General features: G+C 41.0%; 1 protein-coding gene across 4 annotated transcripts in view; it reads left to right on the top strand.

Annotated features, from left to right (window-relative positions):
- Positions 1-4,335: 4,335 nt before the first annotated feature.
- SPG11 (SPG11 vesicle trafficking associated, spatacsin) overlaps positions 4,336-20,078 on the top strand; it is an 88,123-nt gene continuing 72,380 nt past the window's right edge. For all 4 annotated transcript variants that reach the window (XR_011569057.1, XR_011569058.1, XM_070798035.1 and 1 more), the window contains exons 1-7: positions 4,336-4,579; positions 6,975-7,159; positions 8,020-8,244; positions 9,934-10,135; positions 13,734-13,871; positions 14,064-14,512; positions 15,900-16,045. Coding sequence is in view for 2 of the 4 variants with exons in the window: in XM_070798035.1 (XP_070654136.1) it covers positions 4,377-4,579; positions 6,975-7,159; positions 8,020-8,244; positions 9,934-10,135; positions 13,734-13,871; positions 14,064-14,512; positions 15,900-16,045 (1,548 nt within the window). In the remaining 2 variants the exon portion in view is untranslated. The remainder of the gene's footprint in view (positions 4,580-6,974; positions 7,160-8,019; positions 8,245-9,933; positions 10,136-13,733; positions 13,872-14,063; positions 14,513-15,899; positions 16,046-20,078) is intronic.

Here is a 20,078-nt window from a genome sequence, read left to right as displayed (position 1 = left end):
ACCGCTGAAGAAGGCTTTCTTATCTCTTCTTGCTATTCTTTGGAACTCTGCATTCAGCTACTTGTATCTTTCCTTTTCTCCTTTGCTTTTCGCTTCTCTTCTTTTCACAGCTATTTGTAAGGCCTCCCCACACAGCCATTTTGCTTTTTTGCATTTCTTTTCCATGGGGATGGTCTTGATCCCTGTCTCCTGTACAATGTCACGAACCTCAGTCCATAATTCATCAGGCACTCTATCTATCAGATCTAGTCCCTTAAATCTATTTCTCACTTCCACTGTATAATCATAAGGGATTTGATTTAGGTCATACCTGAATGGTCTAGTGGTTTTCCCTACTTTCTTCAATTTAAGTCTGAATTTGGCAATAAGGAGTTCATGGTCTGAGCCACAGTCAGCGCCTGGTCTTGTTTTTGCTGACTGTATAGAGCTTCTCCATCTTTGGCTGCAAAGAATATAATCAATCTGACTTCGGTGTCGACCATCTGGTGATGTCCATGTATAGAGTCTTCTCTTGTGTTGTTGGAAGAGGGTGTTTGTTATGACCAGTGCATTTTCTTGGCAAAACTCTATTAGTCTTTTCCCTGCTTCATTCCATATTCCAAGGCCAAATTTGCCTGTTACTCCAGATGTTTCTTGACTTCCTACTTTTGCATTCCAGTCCCCTATAATGAAAAGGACATCTTTTTTGGGTGTTAGGTCTACAAGGTCTTGTAGGTCTTCATAGAACCGTTCAACTTCAGCTTCTTCAGCATTACTGGTTGGGGCATAGACTTGGATTACTGTGATATTGAATGGTTTGCCTTGGAAACGAACAGAGATCATTCTGTCGTTTTTGAGATTGCATCCAAGTACTGCATTTTGGACTCTCTTGTTGACCATGATGGCTACTCCATTTCTTCTGAGGGATTCCTGCCCACAGTAGTAGATATAATAGTCATCTGAGTTAAATTCACCCATTCCAGTCCATTTTAGTTCGCTGATTCCTAGACTGTCGACATTCACTCTTGCCATCTCCTGTTTGACCACTTTCAATTTGCCTTGATTCATGGACCTGACATGCCAGGTTCCTATGCAATATTGCTCTTTACAGCATCGGACCTTGCTTCTGTCACCAGTCACATCCACAGCTGGGTATTGTTTTTGCTTTGGCTCCATCCCTTCATTCTTTCTGGAGTTATTTCTCCACTGATTTCCAGCAGTATATTGGGCACCTACTGACCTGGGGAGTTTCTCTTTCAGTATCCTATCATTTTGCCTTTTCATACTATTCATGGGGTTCCCAAGGCAAGAATACCGAAGTGGTTTGCCATTCCCTTCTCCAGTGGACCACATTCTGTCAGATCTCTCCACCATGACCCGCCCATCTTGGGTTACCCCACAGGCATGGCTTAGTTTCATTGAGTTAGACAAGGCTGTGGTCCTAGTGTGATTAGATTGACTAGTTTTCTATGAATACGGTTTCAGTGTGTTTGCCCTCTGATGCCCTCTTGCAACACCTACCGTCTTACTTGGGTTTCTCTTACCTTGGGCATGGGGTATCTCTTCACTGCTGCTCCAGCAAAGCGCAGCCATTGCTCCTTACCTTGGACGAGGGGTATCTCCTCACTGACGCCCGGGCCTAGAGGATCTATCCCACGTTGAAGGTCAGACCATTCAGGTATGACCTAAATCAAATCCCTTATGATTATATAGTGGAAGTGACAAATAGATTCAAGGGATTAGATCTGATAGAGTGCCTGATGAACTACAGAGGGAAGTTCGTGACATATACAGGAGGCAGCGATCAAGACCATTCCCAAAGAAAAGAAATGCAAAAAGGTAAAATTGTTGTCTGAGGAGGCCTTAGAAATAACTGTGAATAGAAGAGAAGTGAAAGGCAAAGGAGAAAAGGAAAGATATGCCCATTTGAATGCAGAGTTCCAAAGAAGAGCAAGTAGAGCTAAGAAAGCCTTCCTCAGAAAGCAATGCAAAGAAAAAGAGGAAAACAATAGAATGGGAAAGTCTAGAGATCTCTTCAAGAAAATCAGAAATACCAAAGGAACATTTCAGGCAAAGATGGGCACAATAAAGGACATAAATGGCATGGACCTAACAGAAGCAGAGGATATTAAGAAGAGGTGGCAAAAAAAAAAAAAAAAAAGAAGAGGTGGCAAGAATACACAGAACTATACAAAAAGAGATATTCATGACCCAGATAATCACAATGATGTGATCACCAACCCAGAGCCAGACATCTTGGATTTGGAAGGCAAGTGAGCCTTAGGAAGCATCACTACAAACAAAGCTAATGGAGGTGATGGAATTCCAGTTGAGCTATTTCAAATCCTAAAAGATGATGCTGTGAAAGTGCTGCACTCAATACGCCAGAATATTTGGAAAACTCAGTAATGGCCACAGGACTGGAAAAGGTCAGTTTTCATTCCAATCCCAAAGAAAGACAACGCCAAAGAATGCTCAAACTACCACAGAATTGCACTCATCTCACACGCTAGTAAAGTAATGCTCAAAATTCTCCAAGCCAGGCTTCAACATTATGTGCCCCGTAAACTTCCAGATGTTCAAGCTGGCTTTAGAAAAGGCAGAGGAACCAGAGATCAAATCGCCAACATCTGCTGGATCACAGAAAAAGCAAGAGAGTTCCAGAAACACATCTGCTTTATTGACTATGCCAAAGCCTTTGACTGTGTGGATGACAATAAACTGTGGAAAATTCTGAAAGAGATGGGGATACCAGACCACCTGACCTGCCTCTTGAGAAACTTGTATGCAGGTCAGGAAGCAACAGTTAGAACTGGACATGGGAACAACAGAGTGGTTCCAAATCAGGAAAGGAGTACTCCAAGCCTGTATATTGTTACCCTGCTTATTTAACTTACATGTAGAGTACATCAAGAGAAAAGCTGGGCTGGAAGAAGCACAAGCTGGAATCTAAATTGCCGGGAGAAATATCAATAACCTCAGATGTGCCGATGACACTACCCTTATGGCAGAAAGTGAAGAGAAACTAAAAAGCCTCTTGATGAAAGTGAAGTAGGAGAGTGAAAAAGTTGGCTTAAAACTATACATTCAGAAAACTAATATGGCACTTGGCCCCATCACTTCATGGCAAACAGATGGGGAAATGGTGGAAACAGTGGCATACTTTATTTTGGGGGGGCTCCAAAATCACTGCGGATGGTGAGTGCAGCCATAAAATTAAGACACGCTTGCTCCTTGGAAGAAAAGTTATGACCAACCTAGACAGCATATTAAAAAACATAGACATTACCTTGCTGACAAAGGTCCAAATAGTCAAAGCTATGGTTTTTCCAGTAGTCATGTATGGATGTGCTGCTGCTAAGTCGCTTCAGTCGTGTCCGACTCTGTGCGACCACACAGACGGCAGCCCACCAGGCTCCCCCGTCCCTGGGATTCTCCAGGCAAGAACACTGGAGTGGGGTGCCATTTCCTTCTCCAATGCATGAAAATGTAAGTGAAGTCGCTCAGTCCTGTCGGACTCTTCACGACCCCATGCACTGCAGCCTACCAGGCTCCTCCGTCCATGGGATTTTCCAGGCAAGAGTGCTATCGCCTTTGGACTATATAAAGAAAGCTGAGCACCGAAGAATTGATGCTTTTGAACTGTGGTGTTGGAGAAGACAATCTTGAGAGTCCCTGAAACTGCAAGGATATCCAACCAGTTCAGCCTAAAGGAGATCAGTCCTGGGTGTTCATTGGAAGGACTGATGTTGAAGCTGAAACGCCAATACTTTGGCTACCTGATGCAAAGAGCTGAGTCATTTGAAAAGACCCTAATGCTGGGAAGATTGAGGTCTGGAGGAGAAGGGGACGACAGAGGATGAGATGGTTGGATGACATCACTGACTCAATGGACAAGAATTTGGGTAAACTCCGGGAGTTGGTGATAGACAGCGAGGCCTGGTGTGCTGCAGTCCATGGGGTCGCAAAGAGTCGGACACGACTGAGCTGAACTGAAGAAGTGGATACAGAGGCAGGGGCTGGCCTCAGTAGATGGGCGGCAGCAAGGGTGAGAGAGCAGAGGGTGACATAACATTGAAAATAGTTGCCACGTCCCTCTTCAACCGCTAACGAAGACCTCCAACTTTCTCTCCCTGAAACAAACTAAGACTTGCTTTCGCTGGGGTGGGCGGCGCCGGGGGTCACGATGCGAGGAGCAGGTCGGCGCACCGCGCAGGCGCACGACCCGACGGGAGGTGGGGGTCAGGAGGCGGGGAGCGGGTCGGCGCACTGCGCAGGCGTACGACGCGGCGGGGGATTGGGGGGGGGGTGTCACGAGGCGGAGACCGGGTCGGGAGCAGCGCGCAGGCGCGGGGCGCGGGACGCGGCACGCGGGCCGGAAGGGGCGGTGGGCCAGGATGGCTGCGGAGCAGGGCGCGCTGCCCGTTTTGTTGGTGCCGGTCCCCGCCGAGGCCGTAGGGCGACTGGGGTCTCGGGCGCAGCTGCACAGAGAGCAGGCGGCCCTGGGGAGTCTGACGGCCGCAGGCAGCCTTCACGTACTTCCCTTGGCGCCGGGCGGCCGAGGCGGGGGCGACTGCCGCCTGGAAGGCTGTTTTCGGCAGTAAGAGCTGCGGCCGGGCCGGGCGGTGAAGGGAGCGCGCCTCTTGGCCTGGGGGCGGCGGGAGCGGAGTGACGGCGGGGCGCCGGCCTGAGGCGGGCCCGGCCCCCTCAGAGCCGCACGGCGGTCGTGTTCCCCTTTTCCGTTCCCGGTGGGCGGAGACCGCACCCAGATTCTCCGCACGCGGGGAGTTGTAGGAGTCCTTGTTTGGGCTCTGAGCTTTTTTATTCGTTCTACAGAGTTTGATTTCTCGTCACCGTGCTCTACCCCACGCCCATTTTCTTCAGTTAAATTTGTTGAAGACGCCAGCTGGGGGGCATCGTCGCATTTCCATTGTCGTGTTGTTATTCTAATGCGGGATACAGATAGCTGTTTCCTTCACTTTTGAGCTTACTCTCCCCGCTCCCCTTTGAAGGATAGATAGAGCCTGCATTTTCTACTCATTAATGTATTTTCCTAACAAGTGCTTATTATGCGCGCTGCTCGTTACCTAGGAGTAGTGCCTGAAAGGTGTAGTCAGACAGTTCTTAATACACGTGGTGCTGTGTGGTCGGTAAGACAGAAAAACAATTTCAGTCATCTGTAACTCTTACGTTTTATATCGTTAAGTTTGAGAGTGCCATCCTAGGCTTTGGACTCTTTAATAAAACGTTTTAGAAATGTTTCTTTACGGCTTTAGTAGCCAAATAGTCTTGGAATCTCCAGGTCGTACAACAGTGCCTCACAGTAGAGAGTCGTTTGGTAAATCCCTGAATGCTTCAGTGGGTTTCATGTTTTCTTTACTCCTAGTCTCTAGCTGCTAGGAAAAGGATTCTCTCTCGTTAAGTTAGTTGATTCAGCATTATTAAGTACCGATGAACACAGTCCTGTAAAGAGAGGAATGAGTCAGAGAGCCTAATAGAAGATAAGCAGAACTGACATGAAATAATTGGGGGCTTATGTAAACTAATGCAGATTAGTGGGAGGAAGAGCATGGAAGACAAGGTTTTAGCTTTTTTTTTTTTTTTTAACTGAATTAAGTTTTAATTCGAGTAATTCATAGGGTAAAAATAAGGACAAATTTATAGGGTACAGAGTTTGCTTCCTACTTTTCTGCCAGTGGGGCTTCCCTGATAGCTCAGTTTGTAAAGAAGCCGCCTGCAATGCCAGGAGAGTCGGACACGACTTTCACTTTTCTGCCATAATCGCATGTTGGTAGACTATACCGATATACAGGGTCTTTTGTGTATATTGTTGAATCATTGTGCATTCTGTAATCTGTTCCGTGAAAAATCTGCCTTTCCACGTGGCAATATGGTCCCATGTGCTAATGATGTTACTCGTTTCACAGTATTTTGCTTTTAAATATATTTTAATTTGTTTATCCATTTCCATATTTAACATTTTCAGACTTCAGTGTAAACAGTCAGGTATTGGCTGTTTATGAAACATCATTCTAGGTATAAAGACAAAAATACAAAATGTCAATATTTTTTCTCTGACATAGCACCAAGTTCACTGTTTTTAGATATAAAACATTTCTTTTGTGGAAAAAAGCTTTTTTTTTAAAAAAGAAACTTTATCAGCATGGTAGCTTCATCTGCATTGTTTTCAAAATCTGGGCTTTTTTATTTTTAAATGTAACAATTTAATTTGAAGCTGTAGCATTAATAGTCTTTTTCCATCCTTGTTAGTCGTGTTGGTATGTTGACTTTGTACTGCGTTATATATTTTATAACTGCACTGCCCCATATGCTAGCCATTAGCCACATGTGACTTAAAATTGAAAATTTAGTTCCTCGGTTGCACTCACTGAGCATGTTTCAAGTGCTCAGTAGCCCCATGTGGCAGTTGGCTGCTGTATTGGACCTTGGAGATTCGTAGAACACTTCCATCTCATGGAAAGTTCTGTTGGATAGAGCTATTCTGTGATATGCCTCTTTAAAGTCTTCAAAGTCTATAAATGCAATAATCACTTTTTTAAAAAGTGATTGAAAGCATTTATGTTAGAACATTTTTTGTTTATTGTGAAGACCATCTCTTATAAATAATAGACATTCGGTTATTGAAACTTATCCTTGATCATGACAGTTTCTTTAAGCATATCATCAGTCTGGATTTAGGATGAAATGGAATAAGAGCAGCCACCATTTCTTGCTCTTTGCCCCCTCTTCACCACCCACTCCTGTATTCTTGTGTTGCCCTGAAGGATGTTGAGGGGAAAGAAGTGAGAAGGGAAGGAGAAAGGGAAAAGGGGCTGAAATCTAGAGCAGTTTACATTCCCTTAGGTTGTGTATAGAATGAATGCTCTTAGGTGAACCAAAAAGTTCTCTCCTCTTTCTGCCATTTTACCCTCACCATTGTGGGTAAGTATTATTGTGGATGTAGAATATAATCATAGTCTAAACTTTTTCCGTAGGTTTGTGTGGGAGGATTCTCATCACAGCGGGACACCAAACAACAAGCCCAGACTGCTTGCTCTTACTGAAAATTATGAACTGCTCATCTGTGAATTTAATTTGGAACATGGAAGATGTGATGCAACCATTTTATATAGCTATAGTGAAGAGACATTGCAGAAGCTTGTTGAAGATCAAAATATCAGTAAGTATTTGCAGGTAGTCTTGCAGCATGTTTGAATCTGTATTACTATGTAATTTTATATATTTCAGGAACAGTTCTTACAGAGGTAAAATCAGGGAGGGATATTTGCCCTGTCTAGTACAGTAGGCACTAGTTACACGAGGCTGTTAATGTAGTTAATATGAATTAATGTGTCCTTCAAATGTCAAGTACACATTCCAGATTTGAAAACTTGGTACTAAAAAAGTAAAATATCTCATTAATAGTTTTTGTATTAATTACATGTTGATGTTTTGAAGATGAGGTAAATAATACAATAAAATTAGTTTTACCTGTGGTTTTTTTTTTTTTTTTCAGTGCAGTTACTGGAAAATTTAAAATTATACATGTGGCTCACTTTTGTGGCTGATGTTATATTTCTCTTGGTTAATCTGCTGATCTGGACTGGTCACAGAGCTGTTTGCTACATCCTATCCTGAGGGCTTCAGGGAGCAGAAATCAAAGCACTCAGGCATTTATTTTTAAGGCAGTAGCATTCTTGCCACCCTGCTTATGTTTCTTCTTTTCCTTTTAAAAAAAAGAGTCTGTGATGGTTCTTCTGGGGTCTCGTGGGTAAGAACCTTTTTTAATCATGTGGGTTTTTAAATTACACTCTGGCCAGAAACAGAAGGCACAGAGAGATCGTAGGTCATCTTCATTCATTCCCTCACCTACCTTCCAGTGACCACTTGCTTAGCTGAGTTTGATCAGTAATTGTCTAGAGTTGGACTAAGATAAATGCTGATTCTTTTTTGTTTCATCTGTTTGTGTTAACAGCACCAAATTTACCGGTTGTAAAATTGTGACCAGTGAGTTTGATGTAATATCCTTTTGTTTTATAGGTATTTCCTTATTATCTTTGAGGATTCTGTCATTTCACAACAACACATCATTATTGTTCATCAACAAATGTGTTGTCCTACATGTTATGTTTCCTGAAAGAGATGCTGAGATTAGGGTACTCAGCTGTTGCACATTACCCTTACCTGCGCAGGCAGTGGACAGGATTATTGACACGCAGCTCTGCAGAGGAATTCTCTTTATTTTGAGTAGTTTAGGCTGGATCTGTATCCTTTTTGGTAAAGATGTTGATGTCGGTGGGCGGAGAATACCTAGGAAAATGAGCCTTTTTAGGCTTTTAAGTTTAGGGACTGGCTTATAGGTGGAATGGTTAATTTCTCAGTAAACCTTTCGGAGAAAAAGCTCTTCATGAACTTCAGATACTCAGCTGCATTGCTTTATATTCCATTCAGATATTTTTCAGTTTATAAATATACATTTTTTCATAGTCATAACCATCTAGCTTATTTATGTTTTTAAATTGGGTATATTCTGTATTACCCATTTATTTAAAATATTATTTATTAAATATCAGTTTTGTGCTTGTTCCAGGAGGGATTTAGATGACTGCTTATGATGTAATACACTCATTTTCGTGTATGAGTATAATCTTATCTCCTACTGCCTCTAATGCTTCTGTCGTATTAGGAAATCATATTGTTTGCATAACCGTTTTTTTAAGTTTGTTTTTGGAAACTGTCACAGATTTTTTTTGTCCTTAGATACATAGGTCACCAGCAGAATTACATTAAAAATTATTTGAAGATTATTTGAAGAACGACCCTTATAGTAGTGTTTTTGGAACTTTTATTTCATTTTTTTTCTATTTTACATATATCGTTTGTGTGCATGCATACTCAGTCATGTCTGACTCTTTGTGACCGCATGGACTGTAGCCTGCTAGGTTCCTCTGTCCATGGGATTCTCCAGGCAAGAAGACTGAAATGGTTTGCCATTTCCTCCTCCAGGGGATCTTCCCAACCCAGAGATCAAACACGTGTCTCCTGCATTGTAGGCTGATTCTTTACCACTGAGCCACCATGGTAGTGACCAAATAGTAGTATTTTATATGTATCATAGTCTGTATTAAAATTTCTTTTGTAAAAATACAGGTTATTGTATTATAAAAAATGTTACAGAATATTGGATTAACTTTGTTTTTGTTGCCAGGTTACAGAAATGCACTGTCTAACACGGTAGGCAGTAGTCATGTGTGGCTGTTGGACACTTGAAACTGGCTAGTGTGACTGAGAAACTGAATTCTTAGTTGTATTTAATTACTTTAACGTCCGATACTTGATTCAGTTATTGGAGAACTTTAGAGTATGTTTGGAACGACTTGGCTGTTCCAAGTTATTAAATATAAATTTTTGTAGTCTAAATACAGATCAAATAATTGCAATGAAAATTGTCCCAATTGAAATGTGCTATAAGTATAAAATAACTCAGTTTGAACAATTTCGAAAAAATATGTAAAATGTATCAATGTTTATATTAATTACATGTAGAGATAATATTTTGGATATACTGGGTTAAATAATGTATTAAAATTAGGTTCACTGGTTTCTTTTTACTTTTTTAATAAGGCTGCTAGAAAATTTACAATGACAAATGTGCCTCGCGCTGTTTCTTTTGAACAGCACAGTTGCAGGACTCTAGTGGAAAATGTTCGTGATGTCTTGAGGGCTGGCACAGAGTGGAGATTGAGCGACACTGTTGAATAAACTCTGCCAGGTTGTTTATTGGGTCACTAAAGTCACAGTCACCTGGTTAACATGATGGGTTCTTTAATGTCCATTCTCCTGTTACTATACCTACAAGGTTGGAACGATGAAGTCTGTAACTCTGTCCTGTTCTGTGTTTTAAGTGTTTGGGCATACTTAAGACTGACATTTTCTCTAACTCTTAACTCAAAGACATTTTTGACATTGTGGATGGTAAACAAGTAGCTCATGTGGATTTAGCACTTGCTCAAGAAGATATGTGTAATGAGCAGCAACAGGAGTCAGCCAAGAGTTCTTCATTTACTTCACTGAAAGTGTCTCAGGACCTGGATGTTGTAGTGGTCGTGGGCTTCTCCAATACTGCAGTCGCTCTTAACTTGACTTTGTACTTCAGGTATGTAGATTACTTCCTTCTCTAATTTGAGGTAAATAATTAGAGCCAAAAAGAGGTTAAAAAATGTACTTGTTAGCCTTTTTTTTTCCCTTTCTTTTAACCAGTTTTCTTCCTTTATCTACATTCTAGGTACTACATAGTGAGCTTGTTACTATATAAAAATATGTACAGATGACCACTGGCTATTTTTTATTTCTGGATGCATATTGAAGTTTTTATTTTGATTTATATTTATATTATAGATAGCTTATGTCATCATATGTAAAAAGTAACTGAGCACAATTTTAAAAACTCTTAGCTATTATAGTAATCTCCTCACTTCTTTCCAATGCCAGAGCAGAAGAAAAATGGGATTTACCCTGTTAGAATTTTATCTTATGTGGCTTATGGTCCTGGCCGCCTATGGGATCCACCTTTTTCCAATCTTAGGATGTTCTCAGGTGTTTCCTGTGGAGGGCCCACACGGGCAACTTTCTGAATATATTAGTGAAAATTGAGTACTTCTGTGTGTAGCTTTTTGATTTAGAAATTCTAGTTGCTTCTCATCTTATGTTGGAAGGGAACATGTTTGTATCTGATTGTGCATACCCATGTACACAGCACCTGTTTATTGCAACTTGCAAGTAGGCTAATCAACATTTATGACTTTCAGAATTAAGGGACATTTCAAGCCATTAGGATTTTTGGTCCTAGTTTAATGTGAATGAAATAAACATATCCTTGAGTAATTGGGAATGTACTTCGATGAGTTAATTTCATCCTCACATATCAGCCAGAACTTCTTACTACTGTGGTTTTTTGTTTTTAGTGGCTTTTTAACGTATTTTTTAGAATTTTTAAGCCGGGATGATTATCACATTTTCAGGTTGTATGCTTGTGTATCAGTAGGCCATTTTCACTGACTGAAATATATCTTGTATATGTAGAGTTACCTCCTAATCAGATTCCTTGGTAAACAGTTTAACAGGTGAAGAGGAAGGAAAACCCACTTGCCTCCCCTGATCCTTGAGTGCAGGGTTCTGCTCCTCGGGAAGTTTTGGCAGCACCCCAAGAGAACCCTGAAGGGGGCACCAGGCACATTCCTTGGGACAGATTCCTTTGAACTCAGCCACTGTAACATCAGCCAGTGAAGAACTCCTGCTCCCTTCCGTATAGTCAGTTTGGGGAACTGTCCTGTCCATCTAAATGAACAGTCTCTCTCTATTTGTTAATTATCTACGTGAGTGCTCTTTAATTAATATAACTTCTCGAGGAACTTGACCCTATATTTTGTAAGTACACTATGAAATCTAAAAGTATTTTTTCCATTCCTGCCTCCAGCTCTAGTTCTTTCCCACCATAAGGAATATCAGCCACCCCTTTTCATTTTATCAAGTCCTGTTCCCGCTCTGAGATCCACCTCTTTTATGAAGTCATTCCTTACTAAAATCCCTTCCACTTGTAAATTTCTGCTCATTTTATACTTTTTCTTCTCTTTGAACTTCTTTGGCACTTTTTGCTTTGAACTACAGTTTAGCACTTAATTGTATAGTCTTTCATTACTTCCCTAATTTTTTGTGTTTCCTATAGAGTTTGTAAGCTCATGTAAGCTCCACATGATTTGTTCGTTCAATTTGCTGTCAGTAACTTTTTCTTCCAGTTTACCTTAGCTGTCCATTCTCGTAGTCATACCCTGGGCTTTGTCAGTATATGAAACTATTCCTCCCCTAAATCACTTTTCCACACATCCCACTCTGACCACAACTTCCTGAACTACATCTTGCTTACTGAGGTACCCGCACTTCTCTCGTCTGGCTTCACTGGAATTTCCACACACTGACATCACGAGTGACGACTGCATCTCCCTCTGTCTTCACGTCCCTCTTTATAGTGTAGATTCTGTGACCTGTCATTGTGTTCACTTTTTTGAATGCGCCCTAAACTCTTGATCCTGCTGTGTGATAGCACTTGGTCTAACACATTTTTTAATTCTGTCTTATTCCCTGCATCCACACAACTGAGCACTTGTGAGAACACCACAAATAAAAATTGATACCACTAAAAGTTCACACTCATGCCTTATATGGTCTCTTATGTTGCCTGGAAACTTTACAGTGATATTTTTCATGAGTTCTTTTTTTTGGCAGCAGTGTTTTAAACATCCGTTTTTCTCAAACCTTTATTCATCTCTTTACCCTCAACTGTTGTTGGATGACTTTACCTCCTACTTTATAAAGGAAGTAGACCCTGTCTCACGGGAGCTCCTTCTGTTTCTCACATGAAATTCCTCACTTCCCTGCACGCGTCTTCTCCATATTCTGCCCTGTTACAGGAAAGGGGTTTCCTGTTCCCATGCAGGCCCATCCCTCTTCGTGTGCTCTGAATCCCATTCTTTCCTCCTCCTCGGGGACCATTTTCTGTTTCCTGTCTTTTCTAGATCTCCAGCCTCTTAAGTATTAGATCCATGTCCATCTAATCACCAGGTCCTAGTCATTCTAGGTCCTGAGGGCTTCCTGAATCTTTTCCACTTTTCTTCTTTGTCATCACTTTGATCCATGCTGCTGTCATCACTTATCTGAATTAGCTTACCAGCCTCGTAATTGGTCTCTGTTCTTCCCCGCTCAAATTCACCCTCTACGGAGTAGCCAAAGTGATGTTGTTTAAATGCATATCTTTTCAGAGTGTAGGCAGGTATGAACATGTGGGGACAGAGTACATATCTTTTGTTGGCGGGGGAACTGCTTTCTTCACAGATCATATTTCTTCACTTGTCACCCTGCTTTCTCTAACATCATGTCCTTGACAAATGCAAGTCACGCTGTTACCTTCAAATTGTTGAAATGGTTAATAACTTAACTAAGTGCTCAGGGGGTTACATACATCCCGGTCTCACACAGCCACTCCTCTGTGTCTTATCATATGGCTTCTCTGCTTAAACCCCTTGTCTAGCTTCTTTCCTCCTTCCCCAAGATGAAAGCTAACAATCCTTAGTAGCCCATAAAGCCTGACCCCATTTGTCTCTTGCAAAGCTCTCCAGCCTCATGTTACATACACTCTGCATCTACACCTGCATTCATACTTTGCTTTCCTAGCTATTAAGTATTTCCCTGGTCTCAGCCTAAATCTCACTTTGTGGTGGTGGATGATTAAACACCTGGGGTTATGTCACATTCACCTGGTTCAAATCCAGCTGCACTGTTTCTCTGAGCCTCAGTTTCTATAGCTACAAAACTGGCGTATATTTACCTCATAAAGTTGTTGAAAAATTCAAATACATTAGTTCAGGTAAAAGTTTTTAGTTTCACATCTACAATGCAGTAGATAATACATGCTCTTGTCTCTTCATAAAACTAACTTCCCTTAAGGGTAAAAATTTTTTTAATTCATGTAATTGACATATAATGTTACATTATTAGCTTCATGTACACAACATAGCTTTATTAGTGTGTCTAAAGCAATGGAGGTGAGGCGTCTAGGTCAGGGAAACTTACTGTCTGTACTCTTTCTGCTCTGTAACACCTCCACCCTGTTTTCCTTTCCATTTTTAACAAGAGAGGCAATAACATGGATTTGGGTTTGACCATCATTTTTTACCATGACTATTGTTTTCAAAACATAGGCAATATCCAGGACATCTGTTATGTGAAAAAACTCTACAAGACAGCCCTATTGAAGGTCCCAAGGGGATAGATGAAGATGATCCTGTTAATTCTGACTACAACATGAAACTGACCAAGTTTTCCTTCCGAATTGATAGGTACCGAAACCTCCTTTTTAGATTTACTTTATTATTTTCATTTTTGTGTGTGTGTGAGGCTGACACTGTACCTTTTCACTTAAGTCTTTACAGAGCAGATACTTTTACTTCCCTAAGTGCATCTTTGCTTGGTTTAGTGCCTCACTTACTGCCTTCCACTGTCACAGACATGAGTTCTGTCCTATCTCCCAGGTCTTGGAAAGCCCAGCTGTCATCATTGAATGAAACAATAAAGAGCTCCAAGCTGGGAGGTTCCTGCTGTGCTCCGTGGTTCCAGGATATTTCGCATCTGGAGTCCCCTGAATCTGGTAACCGCAGTACCAGTGTGTCAGACTGGGCCTTCATTCCACAGGATGTGACATGTAGCCCATGTAATTTTCCACAGAAAGGCCCTGCCAGGACCAGTGATCCAGGAAGAGTGTGGAAAAGGATGCACATCAGGGAACAGGAGGAGCCCCTTGAGCTTACTTGTGTGTCTGTGACAGGCTTCACTGCACTGTTTACTTGGGCAGGGGAAAGCACAGGCTGGACCATTGTCCTGTGGGACTTGGAAACCCAGAGCACGCAGTGTTTTTCACTGGGCAAAAAATGTATTCCTGTAGACAGTGGTGGAGTCCAGCAGCTGTGCCTCGTCTTGACAGGTAAGGACATCTTGTAACAGGTTGAAATCCACGCGGAGGGCTGTCCTAATGCCAGTTTTACTTCTGCTGCCTGAGTGGTGGTGGTGCCTGCTCGCACCTCTAAGCCTAGGCTTTGATGGAGAAAATTCGGTGTTACTCTTAGTACTGTTGTCTATGTGTTTGATTTTTAGTTAAGATTAATTCTGCTCAGCTAAATGCTTAGGATACTAAGTCAGAAAGAGTTCAAGGAAGGTTGGTTTTTAACCTAGCAAGTCTTTCACAGGACTTCAGTCTGTGTAGGCAGAGGTTGCAAGCTCGTAGCTCATGGACTGTGTATGAACTCAGATTTATTTTGTTTGGCCTGCACTACCTAAACTTCTAAAAAGTTTTTGAAAGTTTAGTTGTGCAGTCATGTCCGACTCTTTGTGACTCCATGGACTGTAGCCTACCAGGCTCCTCTCTCCACATGATTTTTTAAGCAAGAGTACTGGAGTGGGTTGCCATTTCCTTCTCCAGAGGATCTTCCCAACCCAAGAATCGAACATGGATATTCCACATTGTAGGCAGATGTTTTACCATCTGAGCCACCAGGAAAGTCCAGGCTTTTAAAAGACATTTTATTTATTATAAGCATGTAAAATTAGAGGATTTCACACAATCTGGCAGTTTAGTTGTTACTGAAAAATTAAAAGATTTGGCCTACTGGCCTTCATCCCTCCTCCAATTTATGGATTGAAGCCAAATTTCAGTGGCCTTAGATGGGCCAGTTCCTTTCAGGTTGTTTTGTTTTGGTTTTGTTTTTCAATTTTTTTTTTTTTTTTTTTTAGGTTACGTTTTCTTGTACCTCTCTCCCCACCTGCTTGGCTCCCATAGGTATTTGGGTTTGGTGTGTCAGATATATGTTGATTCAGCATTTATCCCATAATTTCCTGTAAAGCTACTGAGTGTTCTGATTGAACTGTGTGTTTCTTCTTCAGTATCTCAATTTTGGTAATCACGTATTTCTGTGTATCAGAGTGTGCTATTAATTGCTTTATTTTGGTAGAGGTTCCAGGTATTGATTGTGCAAGATACAATTTTTTACATTATACAAAATGCAATTATACAAGATTATACAGGATACAGTTAAGACAGTATTGATTGTGCAAGATTGTACAAAGTAGGTTTAGTGCTATTTCATAGGATTCATTGTTCTTATGAGAATTTGTCTCGTGTTTACTGTTTTGAAAATTGAAATTATTCTTTGAAAAATTATGATGAATGTATTAATTGAGGTCATTAGTTACCAGTACCCAATAAACATTAGTAATTACAGTACTGAAGTATTGAGTAGTTAGAAATTAATTCCTGTCATAACACTAAAACCTAAGTCCTAATAATTTATTAAAGCTGACTTTTTGTCTTGTAGAAAGTGGACTCTCTCTGATTTTGTTTGGTTTGACTCAAGAGGAATTTTTAAATAGGCTGATGATCCACGGAAGTGCCAGTACTGTGGACTCTCTTTGTCATCTCAATGGTTGGGGGCGGTGTTCCATCCCCATACATGCACTAGAGGTAACAGAATTTAGTGTCTGTAGTATGATGATGTTCGATTATTTTCTGTTGTTTACTCTTATGGCCAAAGAGTTGGGAGATAATATGCAACCTAGCAACAAAAGATGCATTGCCTTTACCCATCCATTTGCCTAGTTTTGGCTGTTTCATTACCCTAATTCTGCTTAGCAATTTACCCTTTTTGGCTTTGAAGTAACATAATGAACACTATTTAAGAAAGAAATCTGACTGTGGCTCAGATCATGAACCCCTTATTGCCAAATTCAGACTTAAATAGAAGAAAGTAGGGAAAACCATTAGACCATTCAGGTATGACCTAAATCAAACCCCTACAATTATATAGTGGAAGTGACAAATAGATTCAAGGGAATAGATCTGAAGACAGAGTGCCTGATGAACTGTGGACAGAGGCTCATGGTGTTGTATAGGAGTCAGGGATCAAGACCATCCCCAAGAAAAAGAAATGCAAAAAAGCAAAATGGCTGTCTGAGGACGCCTTACAAATACCTGTGAAAAGAAGAGAAGTGAAAAGCAAAGGAGAAAAGGAAAGATATTTCCAAAGAATAGCAAGGAGAGAGATAAGAAAGCCTTCCTTAGTGATCAGTGCAAAGAAAAAGGAAAACAGCAGAATGGGAAATACCAAAGGAACATTTCATGCAAAGATGGGCACAATAAAGGACAGAAATGGTATGGACCTGACAGAAGCCGAAGATATTAAGAAGAGATGGCAAGAATACACAGAAGAACTGTACAAAAACATATTCACTACCTAGATAATCAAGATGGTATGATCACTCATCTAGAGCCAGACATCCTGGAATGTGAAGTCAAGTGGGCCTTAGGAAGCATCTCTACAAATAAAGCTAGTGGAAGTGATGGAATTCCAGTTGAGCTATTTCAAATCCTAAAAGATGATGCTGTGAAAGCACTGCACTCAATATGCCAGCAAATTTGGAAAACTCAGCAGTGGCCACAGGACTGGAAAAGGTCAGTTTTCATTCCAATCCCAAAGAAAGGCAATGCCAAAGAGTGCTCCAACTACCGCACAATTGCTACTGCACAATTGCTACCGCACATCTCACACGCTAGTAAAGTAATGCTCAGAATTCTCCAAGCTAGGCTTCAGTAATGAACCGTGAACTTGCAGATGTTCAAACTGGTTTTAGAAAAGGCAGAGGAACCAGAGATCAAATTGCCAACATCCACTGGATCATGGAAAAAGCAAGAGAGTTCCAGAAAAACATCTATTTCTGCTTTATTGACTATGCCAAAACCTTTGACTGTGTGGATCATAATAAACTGGAAAATTCTGAAAGAGATGGGAATACCAGACCACCTGACCTGCCTCTTGAGAAACTTGTATGCAGGTCAGGAAGCAACAGTTAGAACTGGACATGGAACAATAGACTGGTTCCAGATAGAGAACGGAGTACATCAAGGCTGTACATTGTCATCCTGCTTATTTAATTTATATGCAGAGTACATCATGAGAAACGCTGGGCTGGAAGAAGCACAAGCTGGAATCTAGATTGCCGGGAGAAATATCAATAACCTCAGATATGCAGATGACACCACCCTTATGGCAGAAAGTGAAGAAGAACTAAAGAGCCTCTTGATGAAAGAGGAGAGTGAAAAAGGTGGCTTAAAACTCAACATTAAGAAAACAAAGATCATGGCATCTGGTCCCATCACTTCATAGGCAACAGTGTCAGACTTTATTTTTTGGGGCTCCAAAATCACTGCAGATGGTGACTGCAGCCATGAAATTAAAAGACGCTTGCTCCTTGGAGGGAAAGGAATGACCAACCTAGATGGTATATGAAAAAGCAGAGACGTTACTTTGCCAACAATGGTCTGTCTAGTCAAGGCTATGGTTTTTCCAGTGGTCATGTATGGATGTGAGAGTTGGACTGTAAAGACAGCTGAGCACTGAAGAATTGATTCTTTTGAACTGTGGTGTTGGAGAAGACTCTTGAGAGTCCCTTGGACTGCAAGGATATCCAACCAGTCCATCCTAAAGGAGATCAGTCCTGAATATTCATTGGAAGGACTGAAGCTGAAGCTGAAACTCGGATACTTTGGCCACCTGATGCGAAGAACTGACTCATTTGAAAAGACCCTGATGCTGGGAAAGATTGAAGGCGTGAGGAGAAGGGGACGACAGAGGATGGGATGGTTGGATGGCATCACCAACTCAATGGACATGAATTTGGGGAAACTCCAGGAGTTGGTGATAGACAGGAAGACCTGGCGTGCTGCAGTCCATGGGGTCACGAAGAGTGGGACATGACTGAGCAACTGAATTGAACTGAACTAAAGAAAGAAAAAGTTACGAAAGATGGAGGCAACAATAAGCTAATGAGAATAAATGCAGTGGAATCAAGCCATGGGAAGCTCAAGCAGGAGTGAGCACTCATTCCTGCTTTATCTTCCCCACCACTCTTATCCTGCTGTTGTAGTGACATACCTGAATTTATACAGCATTTTTTAGTTCACCCACTCCAGTATTGTCTGGGAAAGCCTATGGATAGAGGAGCCTGGTGGGCTACAGTCCATGGAGTTGCAAGAGTCAGACAGGACTTTAGGGACTAAGCAGCAACAATGTAGTTCACACTCTCTGTGCATCCTCTAAATTGTGCTAAAATAACCACAGGTGACAGTTGGTAAGTTTGTATTCATGTCATTTTACTGATGAAAAACTCAAAACCATTGCGTGGTCCATAGCTGTACTAATATGGCAGGAGCCAGAATCAAACTCGGGGCACTTTCTACTATACCACATGGAAAGGTTGAAAACTAGAAGTTAATAAAGTTACATACCAGACTCATCTTTTAGTGGCAGGTTTATTGAGATATAATTCACATACCATAACATTCACCTGTCTATGGGTAGGAGTATCATTCACTTACGAGGGGTTTTTAGTATGTTCAGACTTGTACAACCATCCGCTCTGTCTGGTGTTTTCACTGTCTCACTTTTTTCACCCCAGTAGCAGTCACTCCCGACTCTGTACACACCCTCATTTCCACACACTGATCTGCTCTGTCTGTTGGCCTTTGGGGATGGCTTCTTTCACTTCGCTTGTCTTCAGAGTCCATCCCTGTAGCATATGTCAGGACTCTGAGTAGCTTTGCATTATGTGGATATAGCACATATTTTTAATCCATTCATCATCAATAGACATTCAGGTGGTTTTTCCTTTTTTGCTATTAAGAATTCTTCTACTATGAAAAGTGGTGTACTAGTTTTTGTTATCACTGTTATTTTTTCGTTTCTCCTGGTAGTAGAGTTAGCAAGTTACTTAACTTTTTGAAGAACCACCAAACTGTTTTCCCCAGTGGCTGCACTATTGAACATTCCCAGAGTAAGGTAAAGGAGTTCCGATAGCTCCAGATCCACTTGTTTTGTCCAGTTTTGTTGTATCATAACCATCCTAGTGACTGTGAAGGCAACATGACGTGTTATCTCATTGTAGTTTATACTTGCGTTTTCCTAATGACTAGTGTGTTGATCAGTTTTCATGTGCTTTTTGGCCGTTTGTATTATATGTCTCTTTGGAGAAATGTCTACTTAAATCCTTTGTTCATTTTGTAATTGAGTGATTTGTCTTTATTGTTGTGTTCTAAGGGTTCTTTACATATTCTAGATACTAGACCCTTATGAGATGTCTGACCTACAGATATTTTATCCTATTCTATGGGTTTTACTTCCAGCGTTTTTGATGGTGTCCTTTGAAACATAAGTATGTAATTTTGATGAAGTTAGTTTACCTGTTTTAGGGAGTTTTGTTTTTCAGTTACTTGTGCTTTTGGTGTCATATCTTAAGTAACCAATGCCTATTCTGTGAGGTCATGAAAATTTACTTTTATAAAGTTATGAGTTTTATTGTTTGTTTTTTCATCTGATTCTTTGATGTATTTTGATTAATTTTTATATATGGTAAGGGGAAAGGACCCAAAACTGGATGTAGATTTTCAGTGACCACTACCGTTTATTGAAAGACGTATCTTCATGTACTACAAAATATTTATT

The sequence above is a fragment of the Bos indicus genome, chromosome 10 (assembly GCF_029378745.1).
Source record: "Bos indicus isolate NIAB-ARS_2022 breed Sahiwal x Tharparkar chromosome 10, NIAB-ARS_B.indTharparkar_mat_pri_1.0, whole genome shotgun sequence".
Classification (NCBI taxonomy): domain Eukaryota; kingdom Metazoa; phylum Chordata; class Mammalia; order Artiodactyla; family Bovidae; genus Bos; species Bos indicus.
The sequence above is the reverse complement of the archived record's forward strand: the minus strand, read 5'-3'. Positions and strand labels throughout refer to the sequence as shown.